Raw genomic sequence first — 19004 nt, 5'->3', positions numbered from 1 at the left:
GGGAGTTATAAAAGCTTTTGGGACTCCTTCAGAAAGATCAGAAGATCCTTGCTAATAAGTAAGAACATAATATTATTTATTAAAAATACATAAAGCAGTACTGCGCTCTGTGTGCACCTGACAAACACTGTGGAATAGCGTTTCACTCAGTCAAAGTAGCATCTCTTACAAGGACCACAAAGCTCTTTATCCGTGATCCCCTGGATAATGACTGTAGACCCTGTTCTGGCAGACACAACCAGAGTGTCCAAGGAACCTGGAGGTCTTTATAGTTCTCTTACCTTCCTAAATTTTCCCATTTTCTAGAGACCACAGAGTTCAGTAAGTTTCATATCTGAAAGTAATGTTTTTGACGCTGAATGTATTAACATTGCAGATTTTCTGTTCAAACTGACTATCTCCAAGGCATGCAAGGAAGACACATGTAAATCATTTTTTTATTATAGATTTCATGGAAAAAATTTAAGTATGAAAAATTATGCTTTACAGATTTTTGCTCTTGGGGCTTTTTAGACACAGTATATTAATTAAACAGCGTTGAGAAGTGTTTCAATACCTTTAAAAATTGTTTTAAATGCTCATCTTCATGTAACCAATCTTTGTAGAGAGAAGTCCACTGAGACACCAAATGCAAGACTTTTCGTTTTCTACAGGACACATCAGAGTCGTCTTCTTTCCCTTGGTGGTTCTTAGCACAATAGGTACAGTAGGTTAAGGAACAAATACTAAGGTCTCACTGAAGCCTAAAAATGAAGTGATGGGAAAGACTTTGCAATCCTCTTGTTTGCTAATGAAAGATTTTTTCACTATATTGCTCAGTTTTAACTGGTTTATCCCATCTGGAGCTTTAGGAGTTCCATGAACTTTTTGGAATGAAATCCTCAGTAACAGAAATGTCAGTTCATCCTCTGAGCCAACAGGGTTTTTTTCCTTTATAGATTAGAGAGGCAAGTCTATAAGAGTAAAATCAATTCAAGAGGAATTATACAATGTTGAGTCATATCTTTTCTGCAGAATGGGGAACGAACCTTTGTCTTGCACACTGATTGCCAACGTGAATGTCTGTGGGAAGGAGGCCAATGCATCATTAACAACAACAAAAAAAACCCAGGCAGAGGAAGTCGGTTTCTTTTTCCCTGCACAAATTACACTATCTGCAGAAATAACACTATTAAAATTTTTAAAAGGTGAAAATATCTATTTCCACCATTGTCCTCTATTCGCAAAGCAGAAACACCAAATGACAGAAGATACCTACTTCATACATTGTTCCCCTGCCTTTGATATTCTTTCCTTTATTAGATGAATAGATGATGTTTTCACCACAAAAGGTAAAGAGGAAAAAAGAAAAGAAGAAAAAAAAAAAGGCAAGTTCATTCAAACAATACTCCATAGCTTATGGAAGTAATTGGAAATACAAGAAAAAATTTCTTTTATCTCAGAATGAGTTAGACTTATATACTGTATCACATGATAAAAAGAGCAGAGATTGTAAACACTTACTTTTCCTTTTTTCTCTTCACACATTCTGAAATGTATTACACAGATATAGGTATTCTAGTAATTAACATACAGGTCTGGATAGGTTTTAACCCCATTTTAAGTGTGATTTTGTAACAGTTATAAAGACTTACATATCTTTTAAACAAAACCAGCAGATGTAAGATTACATTGCTGCTATGAGTTAGGCATCTGTTTCAATAGATCTTTCAAGCATTCTTGTGAAATAAGTATGCACATACACAAATGCGTATGTTTTGGACATAGGTTTATTCAGAGGCAGCTTTAGCTTTGTACATGCAACTTTAGAGCAGGATTTTTCTGTTCATTGATTCCTCAGCTATGCAAATTCTAAATGTTCATAAACGCGTATACATCTCTCTATATACAGGCACGTGCCAATTAGGGGGACTCATACCCAGATTTGGATTTAATGTTTCCAGTTTGAATCTTTTCCTCCATAAACCATTTGAATTAAGAAAACAATCTAACCTGAACTTTGAGAAGCTACAGATTTGAATGAAACTCCAAATACCATAAAACCTTATGAAAATTGGACTGGAGAAGAGATCTTGTAAGATCAGCTAAACTAGTCCATCCAAGTCCACCCTAACTAGTACACCCTAAGAGAGGCTCAAGTACATCCTATGTTATCCTTAGAATACATTTCTAGTTTCTTCTTCTTAGTATTCTCTAATATCAAAGATTCTACTGTCTCACAGTTTTTCCACTCCAGTGTTTCTTTTCTTAATGTAAAAAAATAGTATTTCCTGGTATCTAACATGAAAGTGTCTTGTAGCAATTTCATCTCACTGCCTCTTGTCCCATCCAGCAGTGATATGGGAACTGATTCTTCCCTTCCCCTTTGGTACCTGAAGACTGTCCCATTCATGGTTTCCCCTTTTCAGTAGAACAATCCCAATTCTTTCAATCTTTCTTTGTAGGTCTTTTTTTCCTAGAATACAGATAATTCCCATTGCTTTCTTCTGAAGTTTCTCCTATTTGTTCATGCACTTCTTGGGATCTGATACTAAAACCCCAGGTGCAGTCCACCTGTTAAGTGTGCCATAGTAAATACTAGACAATCGTTCTCTTTTTCACCATTTTTACATGCAACCTCAAAATAATCATGCAGGGTTTGTATTTCAATAATATCAATATGCAAAGAGCAAAACCAATTAGCCCAGGCATGCAGTTTACAACATTTGATATAAGGCTTAACAATATACAAACCTAGGTGTAACACTTAATAAAAGGATATTGCCTCAGAAGCGCCTGGCACAAGTCATCAGTCGTCATGAAGACTGTGTACGTGAGAAGGAAGTCATCCAGGAGAGTTTCTGCAGAGGAAGACAAAAAAGCCCAAGGTAGAATATATCACTGAGAGGAGGAAGAGAGTATCTGCTCCTGTTAGGGCACATGGCAGGAACAGGATCCCCCCTGAAAACAGAAGTCCAAAGTGTACGGAATATATCAATCTTCAAGTTTCAAACAGTTAACAACATGCTGCCACTGCAGAAATCAGATCCCTATTTAACAAGCACATCCTCATTTCTCAAGGAACCAACAAGCAGGAAAATAAGCCGCAGTTCAGGAATCAGTAAGAGTCCTTACCACGAACACCACCCTCCTGGTTGGCACTACTGCAGGCAAAGCAACCTTTCCACCAGCTAAGTTGTTCTGGAAATTCAGAAGCTTTTAGTAATAGGAGAGAGAAAGCTGTCATTGCCATGTACTGTGATTAACATCTACACAGAGTAGTTGAGATGCATGAATTAAAGATATTCATATCTTTAGCTCGTTAGTCTTGTGGCCACCACCATAAGCGCTGAGTAGTTTCCTCTAAGGTTTATTTAATTACATTATGGAAGGTTTCTTCCTCCATCTGGTTTCCATCAGTGTTACAAAAATGGGCTGAAGGTACTTCAGCATTCTGTGATGGGATTTGAGTTTGCTTATTTCTCCTTGGGGCCCAGCTCATCATACTGTAGCTCTTCTGGTCAGAATGAATGATTATTCACTTAAACGCATACTTAATTTTTAGAAAGTTGAATTCCTAAAGTGAGGGTTTTTTTCCTTTCAAATAAATACTTGAACCACCTTATTTCCCATCCCTGGAAACATTACAGGTCAGGTTGGACGGGGCTCTGAGCAACCTGGTCTAGTTGAAGATGTCCCTGCTCATTGCAAGGCGGTTGGACTAGATGGCCTCTAAAGGTCCCTTCCAACCCAAAGATTCTATGATTCTGTGACCATGATACTTCAGCCATCTCCACCCACTGCAGCTGTAGCAGCTCCGGCTCTCAGGAGGAACTGCACTGATGGTTCGGACCTCAGTGTAACGTCCTCATTCCTCATTCCCATGCCACATTAGTTTTAGGATTCTTCCAAACCTTTACCGCACACAGCAGGAAGGCTGAGAAAGGACTACGTTTGCTCTACGGTGAGAGGACTCGGGGGCAACCTTGAGGTGGTCTTCAACCCAAAGGCAGAGTAGAAATAAGGCCAAGCCAGACTTTTCCTGGAGGTGTGCAGCAAAATGACAAGGGGCAACCATCAGAGATTGCAACAATATAAGATTTGCCTAGATACAAGAGATTTTTTGGTTTTTTTCTCCTGTGAAGAGGGTCAAGCACTGGGACACGTTGCTTAGACAGACTATTCAACATCAGGTATATACAGGGCTTGCCTGGGGATGCCCTGAGCATCCTGATTTTACTGGACCTGCTTCGAGCAGGAGCTGGACGAGATGTCTTCACAGATCCCTTCCAACTGAAAGTATTCTACAGTTCTTTAATAAACTTCCTTCCAATTTTAATAGATTACTCATCTATGATGGCTGATCCAGGAATTAATTTGTATTTGGTTCACAAACAACAAAATCTTTAGCTTTCTGCAAACAGACAAGAGAATTATATTGATCTTTTCAACCCCCAAATAAAAATGTTTGTGTTCGGGTTTTTTTGTTTTGTTTTTTCTTCCCAAAATGGCAAGGCTTCCGTTGAGTTTTGAAGAGTTCCTGTTCACTGTATTTCTTTGAATACCAGCAAATATACCATGTTTCCTTTCACAAGAGTACAGGTTTGGACAACAACAGGAACAGCAGCAGCTGAACAATAACGGAAGTAATTCTGGTTATATCGCAGAGCAAAAAATACTTTACTACTGTAACTAGTTGTTACTAGTTAGTACCAATTATCCCGTTGCGATTTAAGTGGTGGATTTACAACTGTAAAGACTAAGGGACAAACCATACCTCACATTAAAAGGGATAAGGCTGAGTCCCCATTTCATCATCCCGATTTTCTCACCATTTGTTCATGATCTGTGCCGGTCCAAGGTAGTGCTTGTATACACGTGTGCAGCCGAGAGCATCCCAGCAGCTTTTCACGATAAGGCTGCAATTTCACAATAATTTAGACCAATTTCAGTTACAGCTGCCTTGGACCTCCTTGTCAGTAAATTATTGACCCCACAGCTGTGGTGCAGGATGGCAATAAGAATTCACCCATATATCATTCAAAGCCAGGTATCATGTGGCTATCACATGGACAGATAGCTAATGACATCCCACCCTGTGAGCATGGGATTCAAAATACCTCCATTGTCTTTAAAAAAAGAACAAAATCTAGATAGATCAATGCATTTAACACAGCTGGTCTAACAAGAGTCCTGATCTGAAGACGCACAGCTAAAACCCCTTGCATTCAGAAACAAAACAATTAAATTCTTTATATCTCACCAACATTGTTAAAAACGGTGGAAAGTATTATCTCTGTATAAAAAGAATATTTTGTCTCAGTAAATAAAAAGACATTGTGAACAGCTTGTTCTCTATGTGAAAGGTCATCTATTCATTCTGTTGCACATCTTTTGGGCGATACAATGCAGCTATTAAAGTTGGAGGTTTCACAAACATTTATTTGGAAACGGCTGATCTTGGAGTCAACAACCACATTTTAATTCTTCACTAAACTATGTGACCGTGCAGTGATCCTCATGAAGTCAGAGACATTTACAGCAGATTATTTCCCCAAGTCTATACTCTGTATAGGTGATACCCGAGTTTCAGCAATACATAACCATGTGTTCAGAAAAGAAATTAAGTACTAGCTGAAGGAAAACTGCAATGCTTATCAATGAACTTCTGCAACTGTTCAAAATAGCAGGACTTTTATCATACTAACTGGTGTTAAAATACCAACTTAAAAGTTTATATTTATTACCTGATCATCTGTTTTCCAGATTTTTATCTTCAATCCTTCCTGCAACCCAAAGTGCTGGGGAGGGAAGAAAGGCTGGTTTTGCTTAGATTTAAGGTTTTTGCTTTTTTGCTTAAACTTTTTGCAAGAACTATGCTACAGATATTACTAATGCAACTCTCCCCAAAAAATTAATGAAGGGAAGATTAAAATTGTATGTTTGTTCAGATCACTTACAAGTGTTTTTAAGCTCTCTGTTTATCTCCTCCTCTCTGCATGCTCAATCACATACATCTATTTATTCAGTCTCTGGCTTCTAACAACCGTCCCAAAACAAGGCGTATCAGTCAGATGACTTAAAGTCGCACATAAGTATACAGAGTGATTTCCTTTTTCTTCTAAATGCAGAGGAAATGCTAAGAAGAAGAAGAAAAGTTCACAAATGTTGATTCCCATAGCTTGCATATAGGCTAGATCTCTTCAAATTGCCTCTTGAGCTTGTTTAGAAATTTAAACCCTAAAAGAATGTTTTGAACAAAAACAGTCTGGATTCTGCATGTGGTCCACTAATAGCATCACTCATCCATTAAATTACTTTAACAAGTAAGCAATGAAAGTGCTTTGGCTAGATTAAATATCTATTACCACACATCATCTAAAGACTTTACAGTAATATTCCTATTTTAAAATGCCTGTACTAGCTTGTAGGTATTTCCCTCAAGTCCTACTGTTCACTGTAACTATCTTCTGTATTTTCTTCCTAAATGCACTGTAATTTAAAATCATACCAGAATGTTTTTTCATGCCATAGCAAGGACACAAGACCTGAGGGTATACTGATTCTTCAAAAATAATTTGTTCAAAACAAATGTTTGCACACTTCTCAGATACTTTTGGACATTAATACATGTCCACAAATAACGATCTGCTGGTCCTAACCTGCAAACAGAGAGAAAAGCTAAGCACGAGAGAATTTATTCACAGCAAATTTTTCATTCCGTGTTACTAACAGCCACTAAGAGCAGTAAATTTGAATGAGGATGGGCTCTAAACATAAAAGTTGGGCTGATAATTATGAACAGAAGTCTTCCTGGGGTTTTTCTGTTTAGTTACAGTTGATTTAAGAGTTTAAAAAAAGGCAATTCCAGTCGAATCATTAATTATTTACAGTGCACCATACCCTCACTCAGAACGGCAGTGAAATGCATACCTCTGCTTTTGAATTTTACTCTGTGCCCCAGTTTCTGCATAAATTTGTGACCATCTTCCCCACTATTCCCACAGAAAAAGTTTTTCTAATATTCGTAGCAAACAGGGAGAGTAAAATGCACAGAAATGGTTGGAAAAGAAAAAATCCCATTGGAAGGGAAGTCTTTGTGCAAAAGCCTGTGATGCCACGCTTTTTTAAAATTTCTCTTCTTCATGAATTTTTTATTTAATCATTTTCTTCTAGCCATCAATCTGATTTTTCTTTGTTCCTCACAATTTTTCTTTATTTGGCTAAGCAATTATTACAAAGTATGCAGTTAGCTTGCAGCTATGGAATACTTCATTTCAAAGACAATTTCAAGCATTTTAAAGCTTCATTAAGACATGCAACAGAACCAGCACGAGTTCAATGGGCTCCTGTTCTTGCAGCTCTTCGGGGGCAGCCTTCGGCAGCAATCTCACCACACTGAATGCAAGTACCGTAGCATAAAAATCATACAAAAAGCAGGCACTCTGCTTGTTTGGTATTAAATAATCAAGTCACACCAGCTTCTCCCGAGACAGTTTCTCACAGGCTGTGTCCCCCGCTTTCCCCAGGTGAATTAAGGCAGCACAGACACTAACCTCACTGGGAGCAGTCAGTACCGCTCTTCCCATCTTCCTGGGATACACGTAGAAGTCCTTCTGCAAGGTACACTCAGGGTGGCTGAGGGATGGCAAGAGCGATATAGACATGGGATGTTCTGACACACATGAATTACCCAGGGAACATTGGCTTTTGCCTCCTAACTAAAGGACCCAGCAATACGCCTACAAGAGAAGCTGCAACTGTATTGCGTGTATAAGGTGACGACAGCCCACGGCAACGACAGTGAATTTGGTGAGGAAGGGGGACCTTGAGTCCCAGAGACAATAAATGGTCATATATTTGGATAAATAACACATGGTACGTTCCCCTGTACTTCAAAAATCAGAGAGTTCCTTGCTACTTTCCATGTGCCCACTAACCTCTCTAACCAGATCAGACCCTTTCTCTCCGAAAGGGCAACTCCACACATGCCAACTCAATGTGAGGGCATGCTTTTAAATGCCAGGAGGGTAGAACAGGTTTCTCACATGGGTTTACACACCAAATTTGATTTTTCAGTGGTTTCTTTTCTCCCTTCTCTACCCTCTTCTCAGGCAGGGTATCAATTAGTAACCCTTAGGACAAAACTGAGTTTGGGTCTGTAGCCAGAAATCGTCCACGATGCACATTTAAGAAATCAGGCAGTACACTTCGTGGTGTTGCCATGCCTAACACCTGTAAGCTCTTCTCGAACTTGAGCATTTTCTTAAACTACCACAGCAGTACAAGGCATCAATGGAGCAGTCTCACATTAATGGCTTGCCACGTAAACATGAAAAGAGACTTCATCTAAAGGAAATGCCTTTGTCAAATGGTGTAAAAGGTAATTTCTTTTTATTAAATATATCTGAGGACAGTTTTTAAAAAGCAAATATTTCAGTAAATAAAGTAAAGTAAGGAGTAAAGAAGGAAAAGTAGGGAAATACTCCAGTGTTACAGGTAGATACACCTCTCTAACTACCCACCTAGCAATTTGGATGTCCATGTATTATTTACTAGCATGCATGTGCACCAACCAGTGTCTTTAGACCAGCACAGCTAAAACAATACTGTATACGCATTTACATTACAAATATGCTCAATAGTCCAAACTGTATTCCGAATATACCTATTGCTCTATTGCTAATATTAGACACCCTGTCCACCTAAGCCAGATATAATCATATAACCATGCCAGCACTGAGCCATTAATCCCTTTATACCCGCAAGAAGAGATAACTTGAAGACAAATTCGAGTTTGTCCTGGTTTTCTGATCACCCTGTTACATCCTCAATACTTTTTGTTTTGCTGCTTCTCAATGGCTACCAAAAAAACCCCCTAAACCTGGTGAAAAATAAGCCAGAGAAGTCCTCCCACTTTCAGTGACAAACTGTGATTGCCAAGGTGACAAGAACCTTTTCAACAGAAAAAGAACTCTTTTTCATATCAGACTTCACAAAGCAACTTTTCACAAGCTATTCTTCCCACTCTATAGCATTTCTGGTTCCATGTTTTTTCTTTGCTGTTACGTGCTTATTTACATATTAAGAAAAAATAAAGCTATGCAAAAAAAGAAGCCCGACATAATTTTAAATATGCAATGCATAAACCTTTTTTCTTATAATTAAATGGTTTACAAAAGGTAACTTCCTTTATACAGAGCAGTATAAACATATAGACACAGTGCATATAGACTATATATTCCTTTATCTGCAGACTGTCTGTATCACGTACTGATAGTTGAGGAGAGGGTACTAATAGTGAAATCTGTTAAACTGCAAAGAAAAACAGCTCATCTGTGTTTGTTTGGTTTTTTATTTTTTTTTAAGACTTATCACCATTCTGAACCCAAATCTCTTCCACTTTTGCACTGTACAAATCCATTGTGAATGGCTGTGCAAGAATTACAGAAAGATTTAAGGGTTTTTCAGACTTGTATTCCACACTAAATCGGATTATAAGAAAATATAGATAAAGTGCTGGAATGCAAGTCTTTTTTCCACTTTATGCAAAGCAGCTATTCAGCCTTCTCCAAGGATTTGCTGGAGGAGGCCAAACCTGTATGGAGATTGGGGAAAAAAAGAAAAAAAAAAATTGCCTGAATGAACAAGCCACTGGAATTCACAGTTAACTGTTAGGTTAAAACTACTCTTACAGCAATTAAACTGAGTAAAAGGATGAAAACTTGTGTACTGAATTAAAAACATTACTCTCTAAACCGTCTGCTTTCCAAGCCAAGGAAATTGCTAAATGCCCTTACTCCTCAATTTATCTTTCAGAAACACACCAAATAGAAGGAGATCATAAGATCTTCTTCATCCTGAAGCACGTTAGAACCTGAGTATAATGTATTGGTGGGCAGGCAGCGTGTAAGAACTCCAGCAGCATGAAATGTGAACGGGGGTTACACACACATTTTTCAAACATCAATGCAAACTCTGCGTTTTGTGTGGTAATGAGACCTCTTCGGAGTTTTGGGGGTGGATTTTTTGAGAAAGACAGAGAGAGAAATAAATGTATTTTAGACAACATACTGCAAATTCTAAGACTCTTTAGCTATGCCTTTTCCCGTTCGCGATTATGGCAAAGATGACGGGATGACCATATGGCCAGCTCCTGACATCCTCTTATGTTAATACACTTAGCAGTATTAGCCAGAATTCTGAATTTAAAAATGACCAACAACTTCAAAATTTGCTCTCATTTGCATTCACTGCATCATCCCTACCTTGCAGGGCCAACCGCTTCTCCTTAACATTTAGCAAGGCTCATCCTCCAGAGTATATTTGGGGGAAAAAAAAAACACCACAAAAACAACTGAATCCTTCAGGGTTTTTATCTTCCTGTGTATGACTGAAAAGCTGGGCTCAATAATGCTAATGCACCTTATGACTTCAAAACACATACTAGAAATATTTTCTTTGAAGAAAATATTCACTGATGCGGTTAGCAATGCTATAACTGCTCAGAAATAGTTAAAACTTGCATTTCTCACAACCATCAAGAAAAGTAGCCCTGTGAGATGGGGTTACAGCTGGGCAAACAGATGAGCTCCCTGTGCCTGAGTAAAATGAATGCTGATTATTTACTATTCTATAGGGACTAGACATTTTTTGCTGTTTTAAATATTCACTCACTGAGCTCAAATTAAACTAAATGAGGGCTACAGCACAGCCTCTCAGCACTGAAAGCTCTTAGGCTTGATAAATTTTGTCACCCCTCTTGCTCCTTTCTCTAAAAAGAGAAAAATTATAATCACACCTCGAGGCAGACACTGCTACACATAAAATTTTTTGCATGTTTTGGTTCATATAATACTATGCAATGTTCTGAAACCTTTCAGCAATGCAAATGCATGTCCAGCCAGTCGTGGCTGTAATCAGAAAATTGCTTGTTCTGCAGAAACGGAAAAACAATTCGAGGGCAATTCTTTTCAAAGATAGGAGTTTCTCAATAATCTGTAATTTCGCAGCAATTTACTAAAAATGTCAGGATGTCTCCAAGTACAAACAGTAAATGCAAACTGCTATCATTACTATCTGATCTAGCAAGACACTGCTCACGTCCGAGAGGCTGCTGAGTGGTCCCGATCTCCCCTGCATGCAGCAGATGGCAATGGTGCTCAGGACCCTGCAGGATTAGCCCTTAATCCAAAATCAAATCCTCTAAAAATGCTATGCCACCATGGACACAGCATGAAGCAAAAAATGAAAATTATGTTGAGAAAGGTCACTGGAAAAAAGAACGTCAATATATAATTTGCTGCTAATGTATTAAAACAATTATAGCAGTTATGTCACCTAACCACCAAAGCACCGAGAAATCAATGCACAAAGGAATAAAGAGCAAGCCATTTATTTCTGGCATCAGCTTAGAAAAAGAAAATACATAAGGGCAAGATATTTAACCTGTACAACCAGAGTTTTTATTAGAGCACAAAAATGAGAACTAGGAATAATTTCTAAGGTCATCTCACAGAGATTTCTGGCAGTATTTTGACATCTGCAAAATGAATCAAATGCATTCTGTCTGGTAAGGTCAAAGATCCTCCTAAAGTTGCATTCCAGTTGCTGCTATCACATGTATTGGAGCGGTTTCATATTTTGTTTGAGGGACAAAAAGCCCTGAAACTACAGGCAGAGAGCAAATGTCAAACTTGTCTGGCTTTAATGAGGCACTAATTTTTCCACATAGAAATCTGAAGCTCTTTTTTTTTTTCCCCCAGGTAGGAGGGAGCCCTGGTGATTAATGTGCAGCTATAACGGTAGAGGTTATTTGGAATTATTGGACAAGTCCACTATGCCTTATACTTTTTGAAGTATTAGAAATATTGCCTATAGCAGTCACCCTAAGATATTGCTACTTTTTGTTAAAAAAAGCCCTTGACTACTGCAACTAAAACACTCAAGCTTTCCACGCAGCAAAACTTCACTTGAGAGTAAGTGAGGTACTTTAACACGCAGGTGAAGCCCTCACGCAAGCCTGGCTGCAGAAGGCAGCCACCCCTTGTTCCATAAGGCATCTCCCAAAGTGCTTTAGGGGAAAAACCCATCCTCTCTTTCCATCAATTGTTTAAAACAAGCCAGCCAGGCCAGGATTGCCTGGAGCAGCAGGACTGAAGATAAAACATTTAATGGTTCCCTTTCATCCTTCTGCCTGGGGTCCAGCTGCCTTCTGGGGCAGAAGAGAGGGGCATGCTGCTGGCCTGTCCTCATGGCTGCCCTCCGGCAGGCACACCGCCTGCCACCCCCGTGGCCACTAGCCTGCTTCAGTGAAAGTTGCACGAGCAAGTGCAAGGCAACCTTCTGCTCTTCTGCTCCTGTCTTGCACCTGGACTTCCTTGCATCCCTGCCACCACCCTCTCCCCCAGGCACCCAAAGAGATGCAATGCTCTCCAGCCCGCACCCCTCAATGACGTGCGTTCAGGTGCCACCAAGAGCGGCCACTGCCTCAGTGGGGCCACTTGGACCTTCTGCTGCCTCATAGCAGCACAGTCATCGCACACAGCCATCCTCCCGCGACAGACGGCAGCGCACACGAAGGGACTGCCCCACCTGCCCCCCTGCCAGAGCAGGCTTGGTCCTACCAAGCGTCTGCTCAAAGGTGCTCGTGGCCAAAGCACTCAACCCGCTCCCCAGGTCCACCGGCTCAGCACGCATTTGAGTCTAAAGGGAACTTGAAAATTGGACTAGACATTTGACTTTCAGAATGTTAATATAAAGGAAGATGTACTTAATCTTCATCCTTTTCATCTTTGCTGTCCAACAGTCGTATGGCATTGAAGAAGAACCAAGCTTCAAGTTCACCATGTATTTCTCATCGCTGAATTGGAAAATCTACTCCTAGGAAACAGTAACCTTCAGATTTAATATTATATATTAAAATATCATCATATCTTCAAAAAAAGATAGTGAGTTTTTCTTTTGTGTGTCTTCGAGATACTTTAAAAGTGCCTACTTTTCAGTGACATTTCTTGAGACTATGAACCCAAATTTTCTGTTTACAACTCCAAAATAACATCTATATATATTAAAAAAAACCCCTTAATTGGCAGTATTTTCAAATACATAATAAGTTAAGACTATTAGCCCAAAAAGTTTTAACTTCAGTACCTAATGACAGGCTACAAAACCCACTGTGTTTGGACAATATCCAGTCCAGCAGATTGTGACGACTACAGTATAGTGACCAGAATACATTCTATACCAGTACATAATATGGATAAAGAACAGGTCAAACTACATATGGCAGTGCCATATGTAAAGCTCTGCAAGTCAGGTGCAACGCCTGGACTTCAGTGTGCAGTGTTATCCCCATTACCTGCTGCTAACTGCTTTCCATACCAACCAGCAGGATAGGTCCCTTAAGGGAACAGAAATGTACGGATCCACACTGTGTGTTTTTAAAAGTGTTTAGCAAGAAGCTTTGATCTATTATTTCCCCCCCATAAAGCAACATGGGGAAATTTCTTTGTGCTTCAGCGCAGGGAAGGAGATATATGAAGAATCTCATTTGCCCCTGGGAGTCGAATTATCATAAATATGCTAAGCAGTGCAAACTCCCCAACATGTGGCAGTGGAGCATGTGCAGTAAACATCACAGCATCTCTTCAGGAAAGCCTCGCACGACAAAGCCTCCACGGGCAAAACGCTCCTGGCTTCTATAGATTTGGCAGAACTGCCGACAAAGCGAATGACGGCATTTTCATCGGAGCAAGACCTGTTGGATGTGGTCCAAATCTCTGCAAAAGACGACAATAACGTGCCCTAGACTAACGTACAGACCATGGACTTCCTCCAGCGTTGTGAAATAGCAACACGTTGGGTCAAGTGGTGGAACAGTTTTGGTGTATTGGGTCACAGAGACTAGGTTAGGGTCTTGCAGCTGTGGCCCACTGTCATGTAACCTCATAGGCAGAGACTTTGCCATCATCTTCTGACACAGGGAGGCAAAAGGCCCAGGAAGAGTGCTGCATGGCTGCGATGCGTTACAGGCTCTGCTGGGCAGGGGGCAAGGAGGAGGGAATATATCCTGCAAACCCCATAAAAGACCCAAGAGGCATTAGCATACTGCAGTCTGGCTGGAGAATGCACTTCCAGCCTATTGCCCCAGGGTATACAATAGTTTAGGCTGGTGGCCAGACTGCTCAGTTTACCTCTGAAATAACTTACGCAATATCTAAACACCTACAACGCACAGCAGAGACCTCCTCATACTGGGAGGGCGACGGCAGGAGGGACACGACACCCAAAAGAACCCAAAACCCAAACAGGGCCATACTTGCATCTTACATCTCTCGCACCTGCCTTCGTCCCCGCTCCCCGCGGCAGCGAAGTGCGTCTTCACAGCATAAAACCAGAACAACGAGCGTCAAGAGCACTCATAAGGCAGCTGCATTTTGCCTTCCCATGTGGTGAATGGGTTCCAAAAACCCTGATGTGTTTCATGGTGGTAGTGTTGAAACACAACATTAATTGTAGACTTATTTACATGATGTATGTCCTTAAATTATGAACCTGAAACTGTACTTGCTATACTGAGACACCCAAATCATTCCAATGACAGGTTAACATGTAATTAAAGCCAGCTTTTCTCCTCATTATTACAACTCAATGGAAGACAGCAATAAAAAATACATCTTGTACATAGTCTGTGTATTTATTAAGAACATCTAACGACTTCAAACTATCGGGTTTGTCAGTACAACCCTGTACTGACAGCAGAATGAAAGTAGTAACAAAGGTTCTTGCTTGCACGGTTTAAAGATCATACAGGGGTAGGACACAAGGAACAGGCACTATCTGGAGTTCAGCTGCTTGTGAGTATTAAAACACCTGCACGGGCATCATACCCTGTGGCAGCAGAACTGCGTTCCTGTGCAAGGACCTTCAGCTGCTTGCCAAAGTAGTTCAGCGTTACACTTTGAAGAAAGAACACCTTTATTTTGATAATTTTCACTCACTGGAGGGCTCAGCATTAGATAGTTGATTCAGCTGTACCATAATTACTCAGGGATTTTATCTGATGGCCTTGCTTATTTCAGGTAAATAAAGCAGGGATATTAAGCAATTACAGGATGAAAGCCCGGTGGGGTAATTTTCTAAATGTGTGTATTCGCTTTTGCCATTATTTCAGATTTCTAGTGCTATTTATTGATTCAGTCACAAAAAATACACGTGGAATGCAACTCTCAGATAGGCATAACTTTGGACTGGTATAGTCCAGCTTTCTTCTTTTGTAGCTTGCTTTCCCAAGCCTTACGAGATCCTGTCTCTTTCATGCACAAATTGGAAAGCATCTGATGGAAGAGATGCATTCTGTATCTGGTAGGAATTGTTTTTTCAGGTTTTACCCCTTCATCAACACTGCCAGCTGTTCCCTGGACTTCCTCAGGGCCAAGGAATCTCCTCGGCCGAGATGTAAACCATATCTTTTTGCACAAGCATACATTAACTTGATGCAAAGGTAAAAAACGTGAACTGCGGTAACGGATACGATATGGTATCAAGCTGGGCATTTTGGCTCATCTGCTCCAGGACCACGCCTCACCACTACAGGTAACAACACCTGGCCGTGACTAGTGCTTGCTGCCATCTTTCATTCCTGTATCTCCTTTTGGCCACAAGTACCAGCACGGTTTTTGTAAAACGTGCAAGCTTTATTTTTCCCCTGTACAGAGAAAGGGAGGCGGGCACAGGCTCAGTGACGGCACCAGCTGAGGTGGGAGGTACCAGCCAAAGCTGAGAGGACAAACCCAGTATCCTCACTCCCCTTCTGCTCACCTCTCCGTGGTCCCATGCAGACAATACCTGTGCATTCGACCTCCTGCCAGTGAGGCCAAAACCACCAAATGGGAGATTCAAATGGTGATCCCACTGCAAATCACCTTTCTCTATCAAATTTCCAAACCCTTTTCAAATGAAATAGGCTAACAGCAGCATACTTCCTACTTTCCTTCAGCATTTCTTTTTCTTTCTTGTTCCCCAAAGGAAAACGGCTTTTGCAACTGAACTGTCTGTCTAGCTGTCTGTCAGTCTTGCTCTCCCTTACCCGGTAACCTTTGAATCTGCTGACAAATTTCAAATTTGAGACAGGGCAGCAAATTCTCAAAGACATGGTGTTGCTATGAGTAATGGGAGCAAGTGCATCTGTAGGAGAGAGAGAGAGAGAAATTATTGTCTCATTGAAGCAAAGGCTGCCGTGTAAGCACAGCTATACTTGTAGACATAAAATAACTCAGCCAAAGGAGATGTAGTGATAGTGCCTCAAGCTACTGTTAGTAGGACTGGGTTTTTTGATTAAAAGATACAATCTCAAACACTGGGACTACTAGCATCGCTGAGATAGCCTGCTAATTTAAAATTCTGCAAACTATGTCCATACCCAGTTTCTCTAACAAGGCTTCCTATCACTGCTGTTCCCGTCTCGCTGCTGCACCAGGTTGCGGGGTCTTCTCTTAGTGGATCCTGTAAATTCCCCAGGGCAGAGCGTTGTCTCTTTCTTACTTTGTGTTTGCATAGCACCAGTTACAGACACTGTGGCTTCTGAATGCCTCTATATATGTAAAATGATAACTCATTATCTTTCTGCATTTTTTTTCTGCAAATAAGGCTTTTTTTCATTAAACTGCTTTGCTTAGTTAGTCATTAAGGCCAATTAAAAAATGCATTTTTAATTTCGGGGGGAGGGGGGCGGTTCTTACTAAGAAGCAATATCCTTTCTATATTATCCCTGGCTAGTCTATGGAAAATCATCAGTTACGTGATGACAGTCTCCTTAAACAGACTGTAATCACTTGTCCACAGATGCAGCCCAGCAGACACTTCTGCTAGGGGTAACACTACCTATAGCTTCTTTCAGGTTACAAAATAGGGAGCATGTATTTATTTTCACTAAAGACTGCCTGTCAGAGAAGGTAGCGAAGCATCTCAAAGGAAGACTCTGAGGATTACGGACAACTCTTTGGCTAGCTAAATACTTCCTACATAAAAACATATATTTAAAAGCAATCTTCCAACTCAGTTTTTAGAAATACATCAGCAATTACAGTAAATATACAGGAGCTGGAGTCAATTCCATTACAAGCTGCTGCTTTAAAGACACGCTGCCCACATCCCAGAAGGACAATGAAGTATAATATGCAAGCTCATTTAATCACTGTATCCAATTACAAGGAGGAATAAATCATCACATGCATGCCTATGTCTGAATTTTAAAAAGTAAATAAATCATGAATAGTCAAGCCAAATGCTGTGAATCTCTGGATTCACAGATTAGCAGGAGAAGTGGTGCATTCACTTCCCATTTGAAATGAGAGTATCCAAAAACTATTAACAACATCTAATTATTTTAAGATAAATAGAAAAGCTGCCTTTTGTTTTTTTCCATTTGGAGACAGATCATACAGAGCTGCCATTCTCTGCAGCAGAGAGCACAAAATCCTGACAAACAGTGACCTCAACGGAGCTTGTATGTGGTCTAATGACAGACTCCCCTGGTCTCTCTGCCCTGATTCACACCCAGGACTCCCCTAAGCCACAGGGGTTCAGAAGAGGAGCTGGCACTCTTGCTAACACCAGGAATAACAGCACTTCAGGAACTGCTCCTGCCCTTGGCTCTAAAGTCCCTCATCCCGGACCTACATGACTGTACCCTCTAAGAGGATACAAATTACCTCTGTCAAGAAAACCCAATACAGCAGTTTCTTGCAAAGCTGATGGCATTTTCATGTTTTTCAGATGCTTTTAGAAAATTGTTAAAGATGTTATCAGTCTTTGACTCAGGAACATAGCTGTAACTTCCCAAACTGCATCTTACTAACCCTGATCCCTGACCAAGTTTCCAGTCCTTTAAACCGAGATGTTAAACCAAATGCCCTATGGCACATCTGCCTGTCAAAATCCTCACCCAACTAGGAAGATCAGATTCTCATTAATACCAACAGAATCTGTATGCACACATCAAAGAAAAAAAAAATGTTCAAAATATTTATATAAGCTCTCCATAAGCAATGTATAACATGTGCCAAAATTTTTGCCTGGAGAGATGGGCCATCACACTGGAGACCGTCACAAAAACTGCCTCATGCCAGCAACACCACACTGGGATAGACCTTGAGAAAATGCTTTCTTGCAACAGAAGAGAAACCCTGGGGAGAGTTCTGAGGGTCTGGGGAACATGTGGCAGAAGCCCAGCTTCACCTGGCAGAGACCCCCCCACCCCCCTGCCTACAGGTTTAGCCTTAGCCTGCCCAACGTGCCCAGGTTTCCTGACTGATGACCACATCCCAAAAATCTCCACGTTTGTGCTTTGGGGCTTCTGCCACAGCAAACCCGAGGGGACCAAGGGGCGGTGGGGCCACAATGGCAATGGCTGTCCAGGGTCTCACACCGCCGTGGGGAAGGGCTCCCTGCCCACCCAGCAGCCCAGCCGGTGGCTGGTGTCCCTTCAGCATGGCCAGGCCTGCTTCCTCGCAGTCAGGCTGGCCTCAAGCAGGCCAGAGGCCTGCATCTGCTTGCCCGTCCTGGGAACTACTCAGCTGCCCCTTTGCTCGTCCATGCCCCGTTGCTCGTCCCCATGCAGCTGAAGGTGGGGGTGAGGAGGCGTTTCACCCGTCGGGATGCCGGCGGGGTGCGTGTCTGCGTTCTGAATTTCGACACCATCCGGTTTGCTGCCTCCCTGCCGCTGCTCGCCGGCACAGACCAGGCTGGAGATCTTCCAGCCGCCGGTTACAGAGCTCTCTACAGACAGCACTGCAACTGCATGAGGAGAAGCGGCGGTCACCTTCGCAGGCTGTGTCCCTGCACTGGGGCACGCAAAACATGGCTGCACGCTCCCTTCTGCTTGAAGACTTGGGATGAAAACCCCTTGACAACAGGGATCTGACAAATGCAGTTTGTTAGCGGTGGTTTTCCGCTGTTGTTTGTTTGCTCGCCGCTTCCAGCTTGTGGCTGCGCATCCCCCACCACGTACCAGCAGTAACAAC

At 41.3% G+C, this 19004-nt stretch overlaps 1 protein-coding gene across 1 annotated transcript in view; it reads right to left on the bottom strand.

The window, feature by feature from the left end:
- The window catches only part of RAPGEF5 (Rap guanine nucleotide exchange factor 5), a gene marked incomplete at its 3' end in the record, with an annotated part of 161230 nt that overhangs the window by 32841 nt on the left and 109385 nt on the right, over nucleotides 1-19004 (bottom strand). Inside the window, exons 12-13 of the mRNA XM_082015389.1 lie at nucleotides 2747-2840; nucleotides 557-725 (exon numbers count right to left, since the gene is read on the bottom strand). Of these exons, the coding sequence (XP_081871515.1) occupies nucleotides 557-725; nucleotides 2747-2840 (263 nt within the window). The remainder of the gene's footprint in view (nucleotides 1-556; nucleotides 726-2746; nucleotides 2841-19004) is intronic.

The sequence above is a fragment of the Phaethon aethereus genome (assembly GCF_964289735.1).
Source record: "Phaethon aethereus genome assembly, chromosome: 2".
Classification (NCBI taxonomy): domain Eukaryota; kingdom Metazoa; phylum Chordata; class Aves; order Phaethontiformes; family Phaethontidae; genus Phaethon; species Phaethon aethereus.
This window is presented reverse-complemented; position numbering and strand designations above follow the sequence as displayed.